The 15,959-nt window shown below is 42.8% G+C and overlaps 1 protein-coding gene across 11 annotated transcripts in view; it reads left to right on the plus strand.

Moving 5' to 3' along the window:
- FRY (FRY microtubule binding protein) overlaps positions 1-15,959 on the plus strand; it is a 569,880-nt gene that overhangs the window by 292,919 nt on the left and 261,002 nt on the right. For all 11 annotated transcript variants that reach the window (XM_066369318.1, XM_066369317.1, XM_066369307.1 and 8 more), the window contains one exon: positions 8,029-8,082. In XM_066369318.1, coding sequence (XP_066225415.1) covers positions 8,029-8,082 — 54 coding nt within the window. The remainder of the gene's footprint in view (positions 1-8,028; positions 8,083-15,959) is intronic.

A 15,959-nucleotide genomic window follows, 5' to 3' on the forward strand; every position in this document is an offset into this window, starting at 1 on the left:
ATTGTAAAGGAAACAGCTGATCCCTATAGCCATTTTCTTCATCCCTGAAAGGTTTTAGTTAATCATCCTTCTCTGCACCTGAACTCATGCTTTGCTAATTTGCTTGATGATTAAAGAAACGAATAAAGACGATGAGGCTGCTGATATCTGGGCTCTCAGTCCTAGAGGCTAGGAGTCCCCTGTACCCGTCTCTTCTTTATGTTGCATCTTGTGTGTATTTTCCTAAGTCCTGCAGTGCCTTCCTCTCGTGCACGCCCATTGCCGAGCTGGTCTCAGCAATCGGTGCTCAAACAGGCTCACGATGGGAAGAAGGATCACCAAAGTGATAAATAAGGCAAGAAAACCACTGCTGGACCCCGGGGGGAAATAGAGGCCTCAGCTTAGTCTGCCACAGGTGAGTGGTAAGGACACCCTTGGGAAAATACAGGGTAACAATGGGGGACGGGGACAGTATTATGAAATGCCATCCCTATATCTGCCTCTTAAAACAGTTGTTGAAGGCTGGCAGGGCTAAAGCCAGCAAAGTAAAACTTTTAGAATTATTACAAGTAATTGAGAAGCATTGTACTTCAGCCTAAAATAAGAGGCCATAGACAAGGAATAGAGTATCTGTCATGTTTTCTCTAGTGGCTGCTGTTCACAAAAGCCTCCTCTCTAAAGCCCAAGCAGTGCCTTTAAAATGGACAATAGATAAGCCTGTTTGGATTGAACAGTGGCCATTAACTAAAGAAAAATTGGAGGCTCTTCAAGAATTAGTATTGGAGCAGTTAGGAAAAGGACACATAGAAGAGTCATTTAGCCCATGGAATTCTCCAGTGTTTGTGATTAAGAAAAAATAAGGAAAGTAGAGACTTTTGACACATTTACGTGCAGTAAATGTGGTAATTCAACCTATGGGAGCTTTAAACCAAGAATACAAAATCTATCTTTAATACCTAAGAAATGGCCATTAATAGTGATTGATTTAAAAGATTGTTTTTTTCACTATACCTTTGGCACAGGAAGATTGAGAAAAATTTGCCTTTTCTGTGCCTTCCCTAATGCTAAAGAGCCAATGAAAAGATTTCAGTGGAAGGCATGTTTAACAGCCCTACTATTTGTCAAAACTTTGTAGCTTAAGCCCTGGAACCTGTTCGGTCACAATTCCCTTAGTGCTACATCATCCATTATATGGATGATATTCTTGTATCAGTAAGAAACCAAGAAGTATTAACTAAAGCAGCGGTTCTCAACCTGTGGGTTGTTCGACCCCCGCCGGGGTCGCGACCCACAGGTTGAGAACCGCTGAACTAAAGTCTTATTTTGCTTTAGAAAAACAGGTGCAAATTGTTGGCTTAAAAGTAGCACCTGAAAAGATTCAACAGAATGTCTTGGTCTCTTATTTAGGCACTGTTGTAGACCGCACTACAGTACGACGCCAAAAAGTGCAAATACACAGAGATAGCATTAAGAGCTTAAATGATTTACAGACATTATTGGGAGATATTAATTGGCTTCACCCAAAAGTGGGAGTTATGACACATGAGCTCTTCTTTATTTTCTCTTTTGTGTGGAGACCCTAGTCTGAATAGTCCTAGAATTTTAACCAAAGAAGCAGAAAAGGAACTTCAATTAGTGGAAGAAAACATTCATCGGGCTCAATTAGATCATATTTAGGATAAAGAACCACTTTAATTGATGATTTTTAATTCACCACATTCTCCTACAGGTGTTAATTGTTCAGCATGATAAATTAGTTGAATGGCTATTCTTACCTATTTCTACCGTAAAATCTCTCTCTCCCTATTGTGATATCATTTCTTCACTTATTCTCAAAGGAAGAGAACGGATTTGACAACTTGTGGGTTGTGATCCATCTACTATTAATCATCCTTCCCTTAACAAGAGCTGACATTTCTTGTTTTCAGAATCATTTACACTGGCAGTTAGCTTTTGCTGATTTCCTAGGGATTATTGATAAACATTATAAAAAAAAAAAAACCCTTTTCCAGTTCCTGAGGCACACTCAATGGATTTTAATCTCACATTACTCGGCTGGAACTTTTATCTAATGCCCCCACCATCTTTACTGATGGCTCTGGTAATGGACATGCTGGCTATACGGGGATGATACAGAAACATATTTCTACTCCAGGTTTTTCTGCTCAACAAACTGAATTATATGCTGTTATTTCTTCTTTGCAGGATTTTCCCAATTCAGTGATTCTGCTTATGTAGTACAAGTCACAAAGATGATTGAAACAGCTTTGTTAAAACCTTCTTTACCACAACCTCTTACTAATCTCAGTTACAGCAAACTGTTCGACAGCGCCACTTATTTTTCCGTATCACTTATATTTGTTCACATGCTAATCTTCCAGGACCCTTAGCTGCAGGCAGTGCTACAGCTGTCCACCCTTACACTTTAGACTTCATCCATTAAAAAAAATGCACTGCAAAGATTGTCATGAGCCTAATAGTGTTTTGCTACTTAACGGTTCCTATGAAACTGTGATCGACTGTGCAGCTAAGGGGTATGCAGTTCAAGACTGTAGCAAGGATAATGAGACCTGCAATTCCTGTGAAGCTTTATGTTGGAATGTGTCTAATTAACACTGTGCATGTCATTGCCGATGGTCTGCATCCCTTAATCCTATTTCTTGGATAAAACAATGGGGTACCGGATTATTGAGAGGTCTCATTGAGATATGTATATATTATTTTAATATATTTTTCTTTAGTCCTCAGATGCTCACAGCCAACCCTCAGACATATCAGTACAGAAAGAGGCTGCAAAAACTGCTTACACAGCTATATATACAAAAACAAAAAAGGGGGCATGTATGAAAACGGCCGGAGTTTAGAATGCTGCCCTGAAACAAGTCTTTGGTGTAGATTTTGAAACGCCAAGTCCTACGGGGGCAGAACGCTGCCCCTGCAAGCACTGATAAGATTGTTTAAAGGAAGCAGCTGATCCCTATAGCCATTTCCTGCATACCTGAAAGGTTTTAGTTAATCATCCTTCTCTGCACCTGAACCCATGCTTTGCTAATTTGCTTGATGATTAAAGAAATGAGACGATGAGGCTGCCGATATCTGGGCTCTCAGTCCTAGAGGCTGGGAGTCTCCTATACCCATCTTTTCTTTATGTTGTGTCTTGTTTTTTATTTTCTTAAGTCCTGCAGCACCTTCCTTTTGTGCACGCCCATTGCCCAGCTGGTCTCAGCAGAATGGCAACATGTGAACAGGCATCTCAGTGCCCAAAGCTTCTCCCTCAGTGATCTGTTTGGTCACTTAACAAACCCTGATAATAAGTTTTAACTCTGTACTGGGAATGTGGGGAGACCGACAAGTCACAAGTCTGTGGAAATACTGACAAGAATAGATGTAAGCAAAGTGCCATATGACGGCTAACCAGGGATTCTGCCAGGGAAAACAAGGGAGGGCTTAATCTGGGTAGTGACATTTAAACTAAGCTTTTGTATGACTAAGACAGCATAATTGTGGAAAGTTAGTTAAGGAAAACTTAATGTAGTGGTATGTTATTTTATTGAGGCTCTGAACCCATTTTTCACTAATGAACTTGACTTTTGTGCATGGCAAAGATTTACCATATCAACTTTGCTAAAGAAACAGACTTTTGCACTGTTACTTCCTTCATATGTATGCAGATATGCATAAGCGCCAAATACCACACTTACCAACTACCCATTAGTAGCGAGGAAATAATTTGTAGGCATGAGAAGATTCAGGGTGTTCTAGGACATGGTCACCTGCCTTCCTCCACTCTGGCAGGTGGTAATGAGTGAAGAACCACAGGTTCCCAAGGTATGAACTTCTCAGTTAATGCAGGGCTCTGCAGGCCCACATGTGCGCCAAGCACTCTCTCTTGACTGAGTCAGCTGTGGTCTCTCATTTAGATGTATTGCCACTTTTCCAATGTATGTAAAATATGTCTTGTTGCTATCATAGCAAAAAGCCCTTTAAAAGTCATAGTACTAGGTCTGCCATTGTATATGGTTTTAAATATAATGAATACTAAATTAGAATTGCTATCGTGTATGTATGTTTGTGGGTGTGAGTGTGTTTTATGGTTGGGACTTATTTGAAAACTTTTGACATTAAAAGGGATCTTCATAAAATAACTGGTGGTGATGGTTGAAAAACATTGTGAAGGTACTTAATGCCAATGAATTTTACACTTAAAAAGGGCTAAAATGGTAAATCTTACATTATGTAAGTTTTACCATAATAAAAGGCATATAAAAAATTTTAACTTACACCAGAGCACGCACATGCACACACACACAAATTGGAGAATGGAATTGGATGTCACTGGCCTAGGCTTTGATTGAGATGACAAATATTTGGCATTACTAAGTATGCTCTGCCCTGTAACTTTTAAGTGCTAGGAGAAACAGAGGCCCTACCTACATTTCTGGAGCTTGTAGTCGAGTGGAGGTGGCACCCACTCATCATGAGAGTGTGATTGTACACATGGTTTCACACTGTGATGCAGCTTACAGTCTGGTATTTGCTGTGAAAGGGAGAGTGTATGGAGCTTTGCAGGCACATGATGAGTCTGGGCTTGGGCTGCACAGGGACACAGAGAAAGGCTTCCCTGAGGAAGTGGCAGTTGGGCTGAGATCAAATAATGAACAAGTATAGGTGACACACCTAAGAGGTCATTGATTTTTTACCATTTCAGGCTCTTCTCCCCAATGGCAGGAACACTGTGTCTGTCCACATTTCGCCAGACACAACCTTTGACACATTATCAGCGTTTTGTTCCTGTTGGTTGCTGAATAAATCAAGTACTGAGGGGAGGTACTTGTTCTGGTCTTGTTCCAAGGATATTTGTGGAACTTGACACCATCTGTTTCACTTTCTTCATTTTCATACTTAGATTTTAACTGGTTATACAAGAACATTCAGATGACATTATAATTTGCAGTCAGAGAATCCTTTGCAATTTAATGGATGAATCTGTGGGGGGTATTTTTTGTTTTGTTTTGTTTCTTTGCTGTTGTTTTTTAAGTGAATGGAGGGATGACAGACTGCTGCATGCACCCCGACCAGGATCCACCTGGCAACTTCCATCTGAGGCCAATGCTCGAATCAACTGAGCTATATGTACTCAGCGCTTGGGGCCAATACTTGTACTAGTGGAGCCACTGGCTGCAGGAAGGGAAGAAGAAGAAAAGGGGGAGAGGGAAGAGATTCCTTTTCCTATATGCCCTGACCCAAAATCAAACCTGGGACATCCATACACTAGGCCAATGCTCTATCCACTCAACCAACTGGCCAGGGCCTTGAATCTGTGTTCTTAAATAATCAGCTTAATCTGTAGCTTCTTTAATTGTTCTTCCTTGCTCTCATCTACATTTTTCTATCCCCTCTCCCACTAGTATGTTCTAGAAAATGTTTATTAGCACTTAAAAACACTATATTCTCTTTACATTAGAAGAATACACATGTTGAAGCTGTGTATTTAACCACGAGACAGAGCTGCTGATTCATGTGGCTCCTGGTAAAGCTTTAGACACCCAACTTCAGATTCCTTCCGTGTGGGGCTTGCAGACATCTTAGGTGTGTAGCACCTTTTCAGGTAAAGGAGAAGGTTACTGATGTGAGGCAGGGAGAGGGTCTATCTCATTGGCAAAATGTAAATGGAGTCTTCTTAGGACATCTATATTGGCTAACATGCAATATTATTTTATATATATATAACTTTTGCATGGTTTCTAATCCTAATCCAGTTCTGAGTCAGTATTAACTTCCATACAAAAATAAAATAAAAAGATATATAGTTAGTAGTTATAAAATGCTAGAGGGTTAGGTGAGGCTTAGTAATGTAAACAAAGATGCAATGATTAGAAAAAAATATTTCGGCCCTGGCCGGTTGGCTCAGCGGTAGAGCGTCGGCCTAGCGTGCGGAGGACCCGGGTTCGATTCCCGGCCAGGGCACATAGGAGAAGCGCCCATTTGCTTCTCCACCCCTCCGCCGCGCTTTCCTCTCTGTCTCTCTCTTCCCCTCCCGCAGCCAAGGCTCCATTGGAGCAAAGATGGCCCGGGCGCTGGGCATGGCTCTGTGGCCTCTGCCTCAGACGCTAGAGTGGCTCTGGTCGCAATATGGCGACGCCCAGGATGGGCAGAGCATCGCCCCCTGGGGGGCAGAGCACCGCCCATGGTGGGCGTGCCGGGTGGATCCTGGTCGGGCGCATGCGGGAGTCTGTCTGACTGTCTATCCCCGTTTCCAGCTTCAGAAAAATGAAAAAGAAAAAAAAAAAAAGAAAAAAAAAAAAAAAAAAAAAAAAAAGAAAAAAATATTTCTGTGGACCTTTGTCACTATCCAGAGTATTTCTGCAGGGATTAGGTGAGGTGCAAGAGAAGTTACGTGCCCCATATTCACTGATTATTCCTAGTGATTGTGTGATTGTAAGTTCTCCCTTAATACTCATCTAATAGTTAGGTTTTATTTTGTTTCTTTTTTTTTTTTTTCTTTTTTTTTTTTTTTTATTTTTCTGAAACGGGGAGAGACAGTCAGACAGACTCCCGCATGCGCCCGACCGGGATCCACCCGGCACGCCCACCAGGGGGCGATGCTCTGCCCCTCCGGGGCGTCGCTCTGCCCGACCAGAGCGTCGCTCTGCCCGACCAGAGCCACTCTAGCACCTGGGGCAGAGGCCAAGGAGCCATCCCCAGCGCCCGGGCCATCCCTGCTCCAATGGAGCCTTGGCTGCAGGAGGGGAAGAGAGAGACAGAGAGGAAGGAGGGGAGGGGGGTGGAGAAGCAAATGGGCGCTTCTCCTATGTGCCCTGGCCAGGAATGGAACCCGGGTCCCCTGCATGCCAGGCCGACGCTCTACCGCTGAGCCAACCGGCCAGGGCTTTATTTTGTTTCTAAATCTAGGGACTTGGACTACTAGTGTATCACTTTCAAAGTTCTATTATCTGTCAAGTCCCAAGATAGGTACTAACATTTGTCAAATGAATTCCATAGTTTTCATTGTGTGATTTCTATTGAAAATGTGGTACCAGAGCATTAGATTTTTAATGTTTTGGTCAGAGTAGGTATATGTTAAGGTGAATGGCAAGAATTGCGACAGTAAAGATCAAATACTATGTGTTAAGGTTATTTTATTTTTTCTTTTTCTTTTTTTTTTTTTTTGTATTTTTCTGAAATGAGAAGCAGGGAGGCAGAAAGACAGACTCCAGCATGCGCCTGACCGGGATACACCCAGCAAACCCTCTAGGGGGTGATGCTCTGCGCATCTGGGGCATTCTTCTGTTGCAACCAGAGTCATTCTAGTGCCTGAGGCAGAGGCCATGGAGCCATCCTCAGCGCCCAGGCCAACTTTGCTCCAATGGAGCCTTGGCTGTAGGAGGGGAAGAGATAAATAGAGAGAAAGGAGAGGTGGAAGGGTGGAGAAGCAGATGGGCGCTCCTCCTGTGTGCCCTGGCCGGGAATTGAACCCACGACTTCCACATGCCTGGCTGAAGCTCTACCACTGAGCCAACCAGCCAGGGCTTACTATGCATTAAGGTTAGAATAGCAAGGTAGTTTCTCAGTCATATGAAAACTGTCAGGCCTGACCAGGCAGTGGCACAGTGGGTAGAACATCAGATTGAGATGCGGAGGACCCAGGTTCAAGACCCTCAGGTCACCAGCTTGAGCGCGGGCTCATCTGGTTTGAGCAAAAAAATCTCACCAGCTTGAGCCCAAGGTCACTGGCTCGAGCAAGGGGTTACTCGGTCAGCTGTAGCCCCACGGTCAAGGTACATATGAGAAAGCAATCAATGAACAACTAAGATGTCGCAACAAAAAACTGATGATTGATGCTTCTCATCTCTCTCCATTCCTGTCTGTCCCTATCTATCCCTCTCTCTGACTCTCTCTCTGTGTCTGTAAAAAACAAAAACAAAAAACTGTCACCTCTTTATCCCATAAAGGGAGAAATAGATGAGAAAAATTATAACAATAATGGTATTTCTTTTGTAATATTCAAGAGCCTCTAATATTTTTTCTCGTAATTTCTTTTCTTTCTAGGAAAAGCCATTGACGAAATCTCTGCAGCGTGGAGAAGATCCCCAATTTGATCAAGTATGTGATATGCTATATATGTTATATTCTGGTTTTTAATTGTTGCAAAGTGCACAAAATGGCACAGGCTGGATGCTCACTATTGACAGCTTCCTCAGAGAGGAGGTGGTCTGATTTTAGAAACTGATTCTGCAGCTGTTTACAGTTCTGGCTTGCAGGATTTAAATCATTAAGAACTAGAAAGTGTTGGAATATGAGTAGGCCCTCAATTGTCTTTTAAATCTTTGTATATCAGAATTAAACAAGCTGAGAAAAGATAAATGAACTTTCATTGAAAAACTTGTTGAGATTTTTCTGAATAAATGACACAGCAGTTCCTCGAATAGCATAGTTTCATTCAATATCATTTTCTTACAATGTTGCAATGTTGACGAGATGCCTTAGGAACTTAACGCTTATTTATGTCAATTAGCCTGTGGTAAAATTGGTTTGTTATACGTTATTTTGCTTAAAGTTGCAGAACCTACCAATGATGTTTAGTGAGGACTTCCTGTGATATGTGATGATCATATCTCTGCACTGGAGTTTATTCATGTTTTCATCCTACATTGTCTTGAATGTCTACCATTTGCTTGATTCGGTACTAGGCATTGGTGTGACAGAATCTAGGACAGTGTTAGCCCTTCAAGAATTCATCATCCTGTGAGAGAGAAACCAGCTCATACTAGAATTATAAAACAGTATAGTAATTTAGATGCTAATTGAGAAGGTGATACATGAACAAAAGGAGACACAATAAATGCAATGGAAGTCCTTTGAAAACCCATCAGGACTGTGTGAAAGGACCTCCAATGTAAATGGTGGGCAATAACCGGATCTGGGGTTTGGGTTCAGTGAGTTCAGGAGGCTGTAGGTCTGCTGGGGGATGCAGGATAGCAGGATGTCACGGCAGTGGGAGATGTGTTTGTGGTGTTTCTGAACATCTGCAGCTAATGACAGGGAGGACAGCATGTGCCCAATCTCCACTTCAGGCCCAGGGCAGAGGCAGACGCTGTTGGCCACACCAGGCCTGCTCCAGTGTCTGCTGCGCTTGCTGCCTCGTGGAGAACACACCGGGGCACCCTCTCTGCAGGCTGTGAAACCACCTTTCATGTGCAGTCAAGAGGAAAGTTCCCTAGCTGTTCAAGTCCAGACTTGTTTTAGGACTCACCAAAAATGTAAGGGCTGATCATAGAGACAGAAGCCTCCGTTTTATATTTTGTAAGCTGTTCATGCTCACACGTTCCTGCTCATGGCCAGTCTGAAGGCTGCTGTGGGTCAGGGTTTGCACAGTTGCTGCCAGAGCTGGCTGGTCTCAGGAATGCTGCTGAAACAGAGTGTGGGCTGCCTTTCACGCCAGGGAGCTGTCTTCTCCAGTCATATCACCCTTGGGTATTGTCACCTGGTGGAGGCTTGGGTGGTCAGAGACCCCTGGTGAATGTTTGGGCTCATTATTTTGGAAATATAATCAGTTGTAGCTCTCTCTGTTCCTTTAAGTATGTAAATAGTTTTCATCTGTCTTTAATAATTTTTCATTATATTTTGTATATTTTATCTTTATCCTATGAGATTATCACTGTCCTTTCCACAAAAAAATATGTTATTTTTCTCCAGCTTAATGTACTGCTTTCTTAATTCCCTGGAGAAACGATACCTCTATATTTTAACATTTCAGATAATAATTATCTTAAATATTTGGCTTAAATGCAATCTCTCATATATTATTCAGCACTCTAGTTCTACAGTTCAGCCTTGTGGGAAAGAGATTGCCTTTGGAATTAGACCTGGGTTTAAATCCCTACTTTGTCACTTATTAGCTGTAATACTTTTGACCTTGCTGTTCAAACTATTGCAATACAGAATCTCAGTCCTGCCCCAGATCCCTTGGACCAGGGTCTGCAGCTGAGCCAGGTCCCAGGTGACCCAGACATACATTTAAAATTGAGAAGCACTGACACGTAACACTTCTCTATGTGTTCATAAGGGAGCCAGTAGTTAGGTGGTCACTGGTGACTCTCAAATAAGACCTATACAATTATCCCCTCATCAGTAAACCATAAATTTACACATGAACAGTGACCAAAGGCAACCTACCAATCTATCCCAAGCCATACGGGGACATGACTGAAGTTGGTCCACCATTGGATTTAGTGACAAAAAGTCAACCAAGTCATCTTTGAAAGTACTCATCCACTGTTTTAAGAGTAAACTGTAGGCCCTGGCCGGTTGGCTCAGTGGTAGAGCCTCAGCCTGGCGTGCAAGAGTCCTGGGTTCGATTCCCGGCCAGGGCACACAGGAGAGGCGCCCATCTGCTTCTCCACCCCTGCCCCTCTCCTTCCTCTCTGGTTCTCTCTTCCCCTCCCTCAGCCAAGGCTCCATTGGAGCAAAGTTGGCCTGGGCGCTAAGGATGGCTCTGTGGCCTCTGCCTCAAGCGCTAGAATGGCTCTGGTTGCAACAGAGCAACCCCCCAGATGGGCAGAGCATCACCCCCTGGTGGGTGTGCCGGGTGTATCCCGGTTGGGCGCATGTGGGATTCTGTCTGACTGCCTCCCCGTTTCCAACTTCAGAAAAATACAAAAAAAATATATATATATATAAGAGTAAACTGTAGCAATTGTGGTTCCATGGGCAAGACCACAAATGTTGTAAGCTCTCAGTCTTTTCATACTAAATGTTCAAATTATGTCATTCCCCTTGTTCTGATCTAAGCAGCGGGGATTTAATCTGGATTGACAGTGAAATCTGTCAGTGGGAAAAGGACATGTTGGTGATGCCACCTGGCCAGGTGTGGACGCCGTTGCTGTAGTGGTGGGAGCAATAGAACTAGTAGAAGTTACATTTGTTCAGGACTTCCCTTAGGACAGGCATCCAGCTGGTCTGTTTAAAGAATATTCTCATCAATTTCTTTGACATTTCACTGGTATGAATGCTGGACTGCAAAGAGCTGGGTTCCCACACTTTTGGTGCCTCATCCTGGTAGGTCTGTCTCCTCCTCCACTTAAACCCAGGATTCATTTTTCACTTCTAGAAACAGAAGCAAACTTTAAAAATTTATGTAATCCTTGATAATTTACTAAGCCCCTTCTCACGTGTTGTCTCACCTGACCACTCAATGCTTCCAAGAACTCCCAGAAGATGATCTCTTTTATTATTGAGAGGCCGGGAGGCAGAGAGACAGACTCCCACATGTGCCCTGACCGGGATCCACCTGGTGAGCCCTCTACAGGGGCAATGCTCTGCCATCTGGGGCTGCTATATTCTATTGCTCAACAACCAAGCTATGTAGTGCCTGAGGTGAGGCCATGGAGCCAACCTCAGGGATCAGAGCCAACTTTGCTCAAACTATTCAGCCATGGCTGCAGGAGGAGAAGAGACAGAAAAAAAGGAGGGAAGGAGAGGATGGAGAAGCAGCTAGTCTCTTCTTCTGTGTGCCCTGACCAGGAATTAATCCTGGAACTTCCACATGCTGGGCTGATGCTCTACCACTGAGCCAACCAGCCAGGGCCAAGAAGGTCTCATTATCAGCATCATGTCTGTATTACATTTAATGACAATGAGTCACAGAGAGGTTGCCCCGGATTCTGTGATGAAACTGGGAAGGCACCAAGACTGGAATCCTTGTGTTCTGACTATGAAGCCTATGATCTTGACACAGTAACCTGCTTATGTGTCTAAGACCTAAGTTGGTGATAATTCAGAGGGGAGTTTTCAGTGAGTGAAGGGGATAGAAGATTCTATATCAGTTAAGATTAGGTTTGACTGCAAAAAACATAACTGTAGCTCAAACAAGATATGTTTTTTTCACATTCAAGCAGTATAAACAAAAGCAGTTCCATATCTATATATTTTTTGCTTTCTTGTATATGGTTTACATTCCCAAGGTCTTCTTATGGCCCATTGGGTTTCTACAGCTCAGCCATTCCATCTGGATTCCAGGTGGCAGGAAGGAGAAATGGAAAAAGAATTATAAAAAAAGTAATAAAAAAAACAATATCCCAACATTGCACACACTTCTGATTATATTCAGAGCTATAAGGATGATGTGGGAAATTTTTATACTACCTGTCTTTACTAAACAGCACATAGCCTGTTTTTGCTCAAATGGCCAGTAGAGATTACTGTTTTTAGTTCTTTATCTCTATTGTTCCACCATGGGATTCTCCTAGAATTTGTCAGTTTTAAATATGTTTATGAGGGAAATATAGAGAGAGGGGGTTTAACTCATGTTTCCTTAACTTTTCTTTTAAATTTCTATTATATTTAATTAACTATTGGTTTGATATCCCTTAATTTAACCTAATTACACTCTAACCCTGTATAGAATAGTCCTGGAAGGAAAGCCCTGATATTTCATAAGTAACAAGATGTCTATTTAGGGTTAACTTTTTAAAGCTCAGTATTAGTGGCAGAAGTCAACCTAGGGACAGCTTTACACATTGGACAGCTAGATTTTTGTGCCCTTAATTTTAGAATTTTACTTTTTACAAATTTCATGAATATAAAGTTGACATATTCTTATAGCACCTCCTGTGTGACAGCCATGTGCCAAGCATTACTCCCGCTGAGGAAATTCCTGTGGAGGCCTGTTGCCTGCCCTGGAAAGGCCCCCCACCCAGGGGCAGAGGCAAAGAAGAAATTTGTAATCGAATAAATTATGGCCTCAGGCTAGTGAGTCAACTCTTGGTGGAAGGACCGAGCAGAATAACTGTGCCAGTTGCTGGGGAGCCCAGGGAGGGCTTCTAGGCCCTTCCAGGGAAAGTCTTACCAGAATTAATAAAGATAGGAGAGCTTCCCAACAGCATTTGGAAAATGTGTACTGTCAGTAATTTATTTTAAATGCCAAAATTAATCATCAGGGCTTAGAAAGTGAAGTGAATGAAAAACTGTTTTGGTAATAAGTTCTTTATTTTTGGCAAACATTAAGTATGTGTGTGTATGCACAGACACGAAGCTCTGTTGGGACAAAGATGTAAGGATGTGGTTTCTGCTTCCCAGGAGCCGTTGGCCCAGAAGAGGCTGACGGGTGGTGCACAAACAGCTCTGAGATGGTGTGTAAGAAGTGTCACATGAGTGGTGCAGATGATAAACATTGTAACACATCAGGGGACAGCAGATATGCACTTTAGGGGCAGGTGACTAGGAAAAAACTTTCTAGAAAAGGAGGACATAGTTTATCAGGTGCCTAAAACAGTAAGTGCAATAGGATCAGGCTGGATGTTAGTGAGGGGGTAAGAAATTTCAGAAGAAAAGAACGTTGTGTGCAAAAGCCCTGGACAGAAAAATGGCATTTTATGTGATCTTGGAGATTGATGAATTGGGTCAGTTTAGTGGGGCAGAGGCAGGTATTGTTGAAGGCTGACCTTCAGAAAGAGGCAACAGCATGGCTCTCATGAAAATATAAAATGAATACGTGCCAAAGATTTTACTTGATTCATTATTCAGAGGGACATTACAACCAATATGAATATTAGAAGATATATTAGAACATAAACCAATATTAACCAATATTAGAAGAGAATATTAAAAATGAACACATTAATAAGTCAGGAATGTTGAAATGAATGTGCACTCAGAGGCAAAACTGGCTTCTTCCACCATGGGAGAGGGAAGTTAGTTGAACCTTCAATGGACAGCTTTTTCCATTATAAACATGAATTATCTTTCATTGCTATCAGTTATTCACCATATGCACAGTTTTAAAATCGCTCAAAGGTACAGAGCTCCTCTAGATTCAGAATCAGGTCACCTCTACAGAGATGTATGCCAAAGAATGCATACCCATCCGTGGAAACACCAACTTTCCCTCTGGTATGGAGGAGACCAGACCGTGGGAGACCTCAGTGTCAGTGGGTGGTGCTAATCTTACACATGCCAGTAGGCAAGTGATCATAGTGACAACTTGTTGTTACTCCGCGAAGGCAGTGTCAGGGCCAGAGTGAAAATGCACAGAGTGGAACTCAAAAGAAAGAATGATTATAGGCAAAGTTTTATATGAAGAATCAATATTTATTGAGAAAAGGAGAGACAAAAAGGAACTGTAGCCTGACCTGTGGTGGCGCAGTGGATAAAGCGTCGACCTGGAACCCTGAGGTCGCCGGTTCAAAACCCTGGGCTTTCCTGGTCAAGGCACATATGGGAGTTGATGCTTCCTGCTCCTCCCTCCCCCTTCTCTCTCTCTCTCTCTCTCTCTCCTCTTTAAAAATTAATAAAAGAAAAATTAAAAAAAAAAAAAAAAAAAGGAACTGTAGTTTTCAACCATAACTTGGAGCCATTTCCTTTCAGTTCAATGAGCGTGAAGGGCCTGAAGCCCGCAGGATTGTGCTCTGAGCTGAGGTTACAGACAGCCCCCACCCTCGAGGAGTCTTCAGCCAGGAGGGAAACAGAGTCCAAACAAGTAACACAGCTCTGTAAATGTAATAGCAGAGGTACATGTCGAGTGTTGGGGGACTCAGGTAGGGAAGCCGTTAATGAAGCTGGGAACATGGACAGGTGTGTCACAGGAAGTAATGAAGGGGCAGTGAGGTTTTAAAGCTGTCTGTTATCCAGATGAACAAGATGAACTGGACCGTGTGAGACAGGAGGAGCTGAGAGGACAAAGCTGACAAAAGAAGAGCAAAGAGCTGGAGAGGGGCGGGAGCCCATGGCCCCAGGTACCACAGGAGCCACACAAGGAGGCACACTCAGAGTCTGGACTGTTTTCTGTGGGTAAGGAGCTCTTCAAGCAGAAGAAGGCTGTGCTTGGGGAGAGGTGATGAATCAGTTTTCTATATCATGGATTTTCAGTGAGGGTACAGTATCTCAGGAGAAATAGGCGCTCATTCACTTATGTGGTTGCTCAGCAAACACTGAAAGATCAGAAAGAGAATAGAGCAATGGGTGAAAAATTTCATAGGGAAACATAGTTTAGGATCAGAAAGTGGGACCCACAAAAGAATGCCCAGAGAAAGCGTGGCCAAAAACATGAGAGAACAACCCTGAGAAGCCACAGCTTTCTGGGGCAGGAGTGGCCCTTGGAAGCGATCAGTACAGGGATGTTCACTGACGAGCCAGAGGTCAGCAGGCAGGAGCTCAGGAAGCTGGCATATAGAAGGCATCTTCATAGTTGATAAATTAATGTTACATGCTGAGTAGACTGACTTTCACATTCAGTTTTAGCGACTGATTGCAACTGCTAACACGTACATGGGAAAGCAATCTGGGCACCAGGGGCCCGCCCTGATCTGTGGAGAGCACCTAGTGGATAACGGAGGGTTAGCTCCACACGGTAACTCCACTGACTTTCTTCAGTGATAAATTTGCACTTTTTTTCAATATAAAGGCCAATACGTTTTATGTTGGATTCTCCAAAGAAACAATAACTAACCGGTGATGAGTATGGACCTGGGTGAGTTGGACCTATGGTAATTGGTGGTATTTAATTAATCGATTCTGGTTCCAAAACACTATCTCTGATTTTTCCCATTTGTTTTGGAGTAAGTGCCTGTTGCCTGGGGACCCCAGTGTTCTCTCCCTTTCTCCTATGGAGCTAATGTTGGGCAGGCACTGCTTCCGCTGCCTCTACAGGAAGCATTTCAGAGGCACTGTGTTTACCTCTGCCAGGGCCAGAAAGGCGTGGAAACACAGACTACAGTGTTCTAATGGAGGCCCTGATAGTTTACACTTAGATAAAAGAAGATGGACTGTCTTTTTAATTTTTTGGTACCATATAACTAAAAACAATAATGATCTGTTCTGATAAACAAATTCTTTCATCAGATTTTGTCATCTGTTGTGTCATTTACTTAACCTACAATCTCATCAAAGTCAAACTATTTTATGTCTCTGCTTCAGTTTCAATATTTGAAAACAGCTGATGGAAAAAGAATCAGACATTTTTGAAGGTCTGTTATGTGCCCACT

This window comes from Saccopteryx leptura, chromosome 2 (genome assembly GCF_036850995.1).
Source record: "Saccopteryx leptura isolate mSacLep1 chromosome 2, mSacLep1_pri_phased_curated, whole genome shotgun sequence".
NCBI classification, from domain to species: Eukaryota; Metazoa; Chordata; class Mammalia; order Chiroptera; family Emballonuridae; genus Saccopteryx; species Saccopteryx leptura.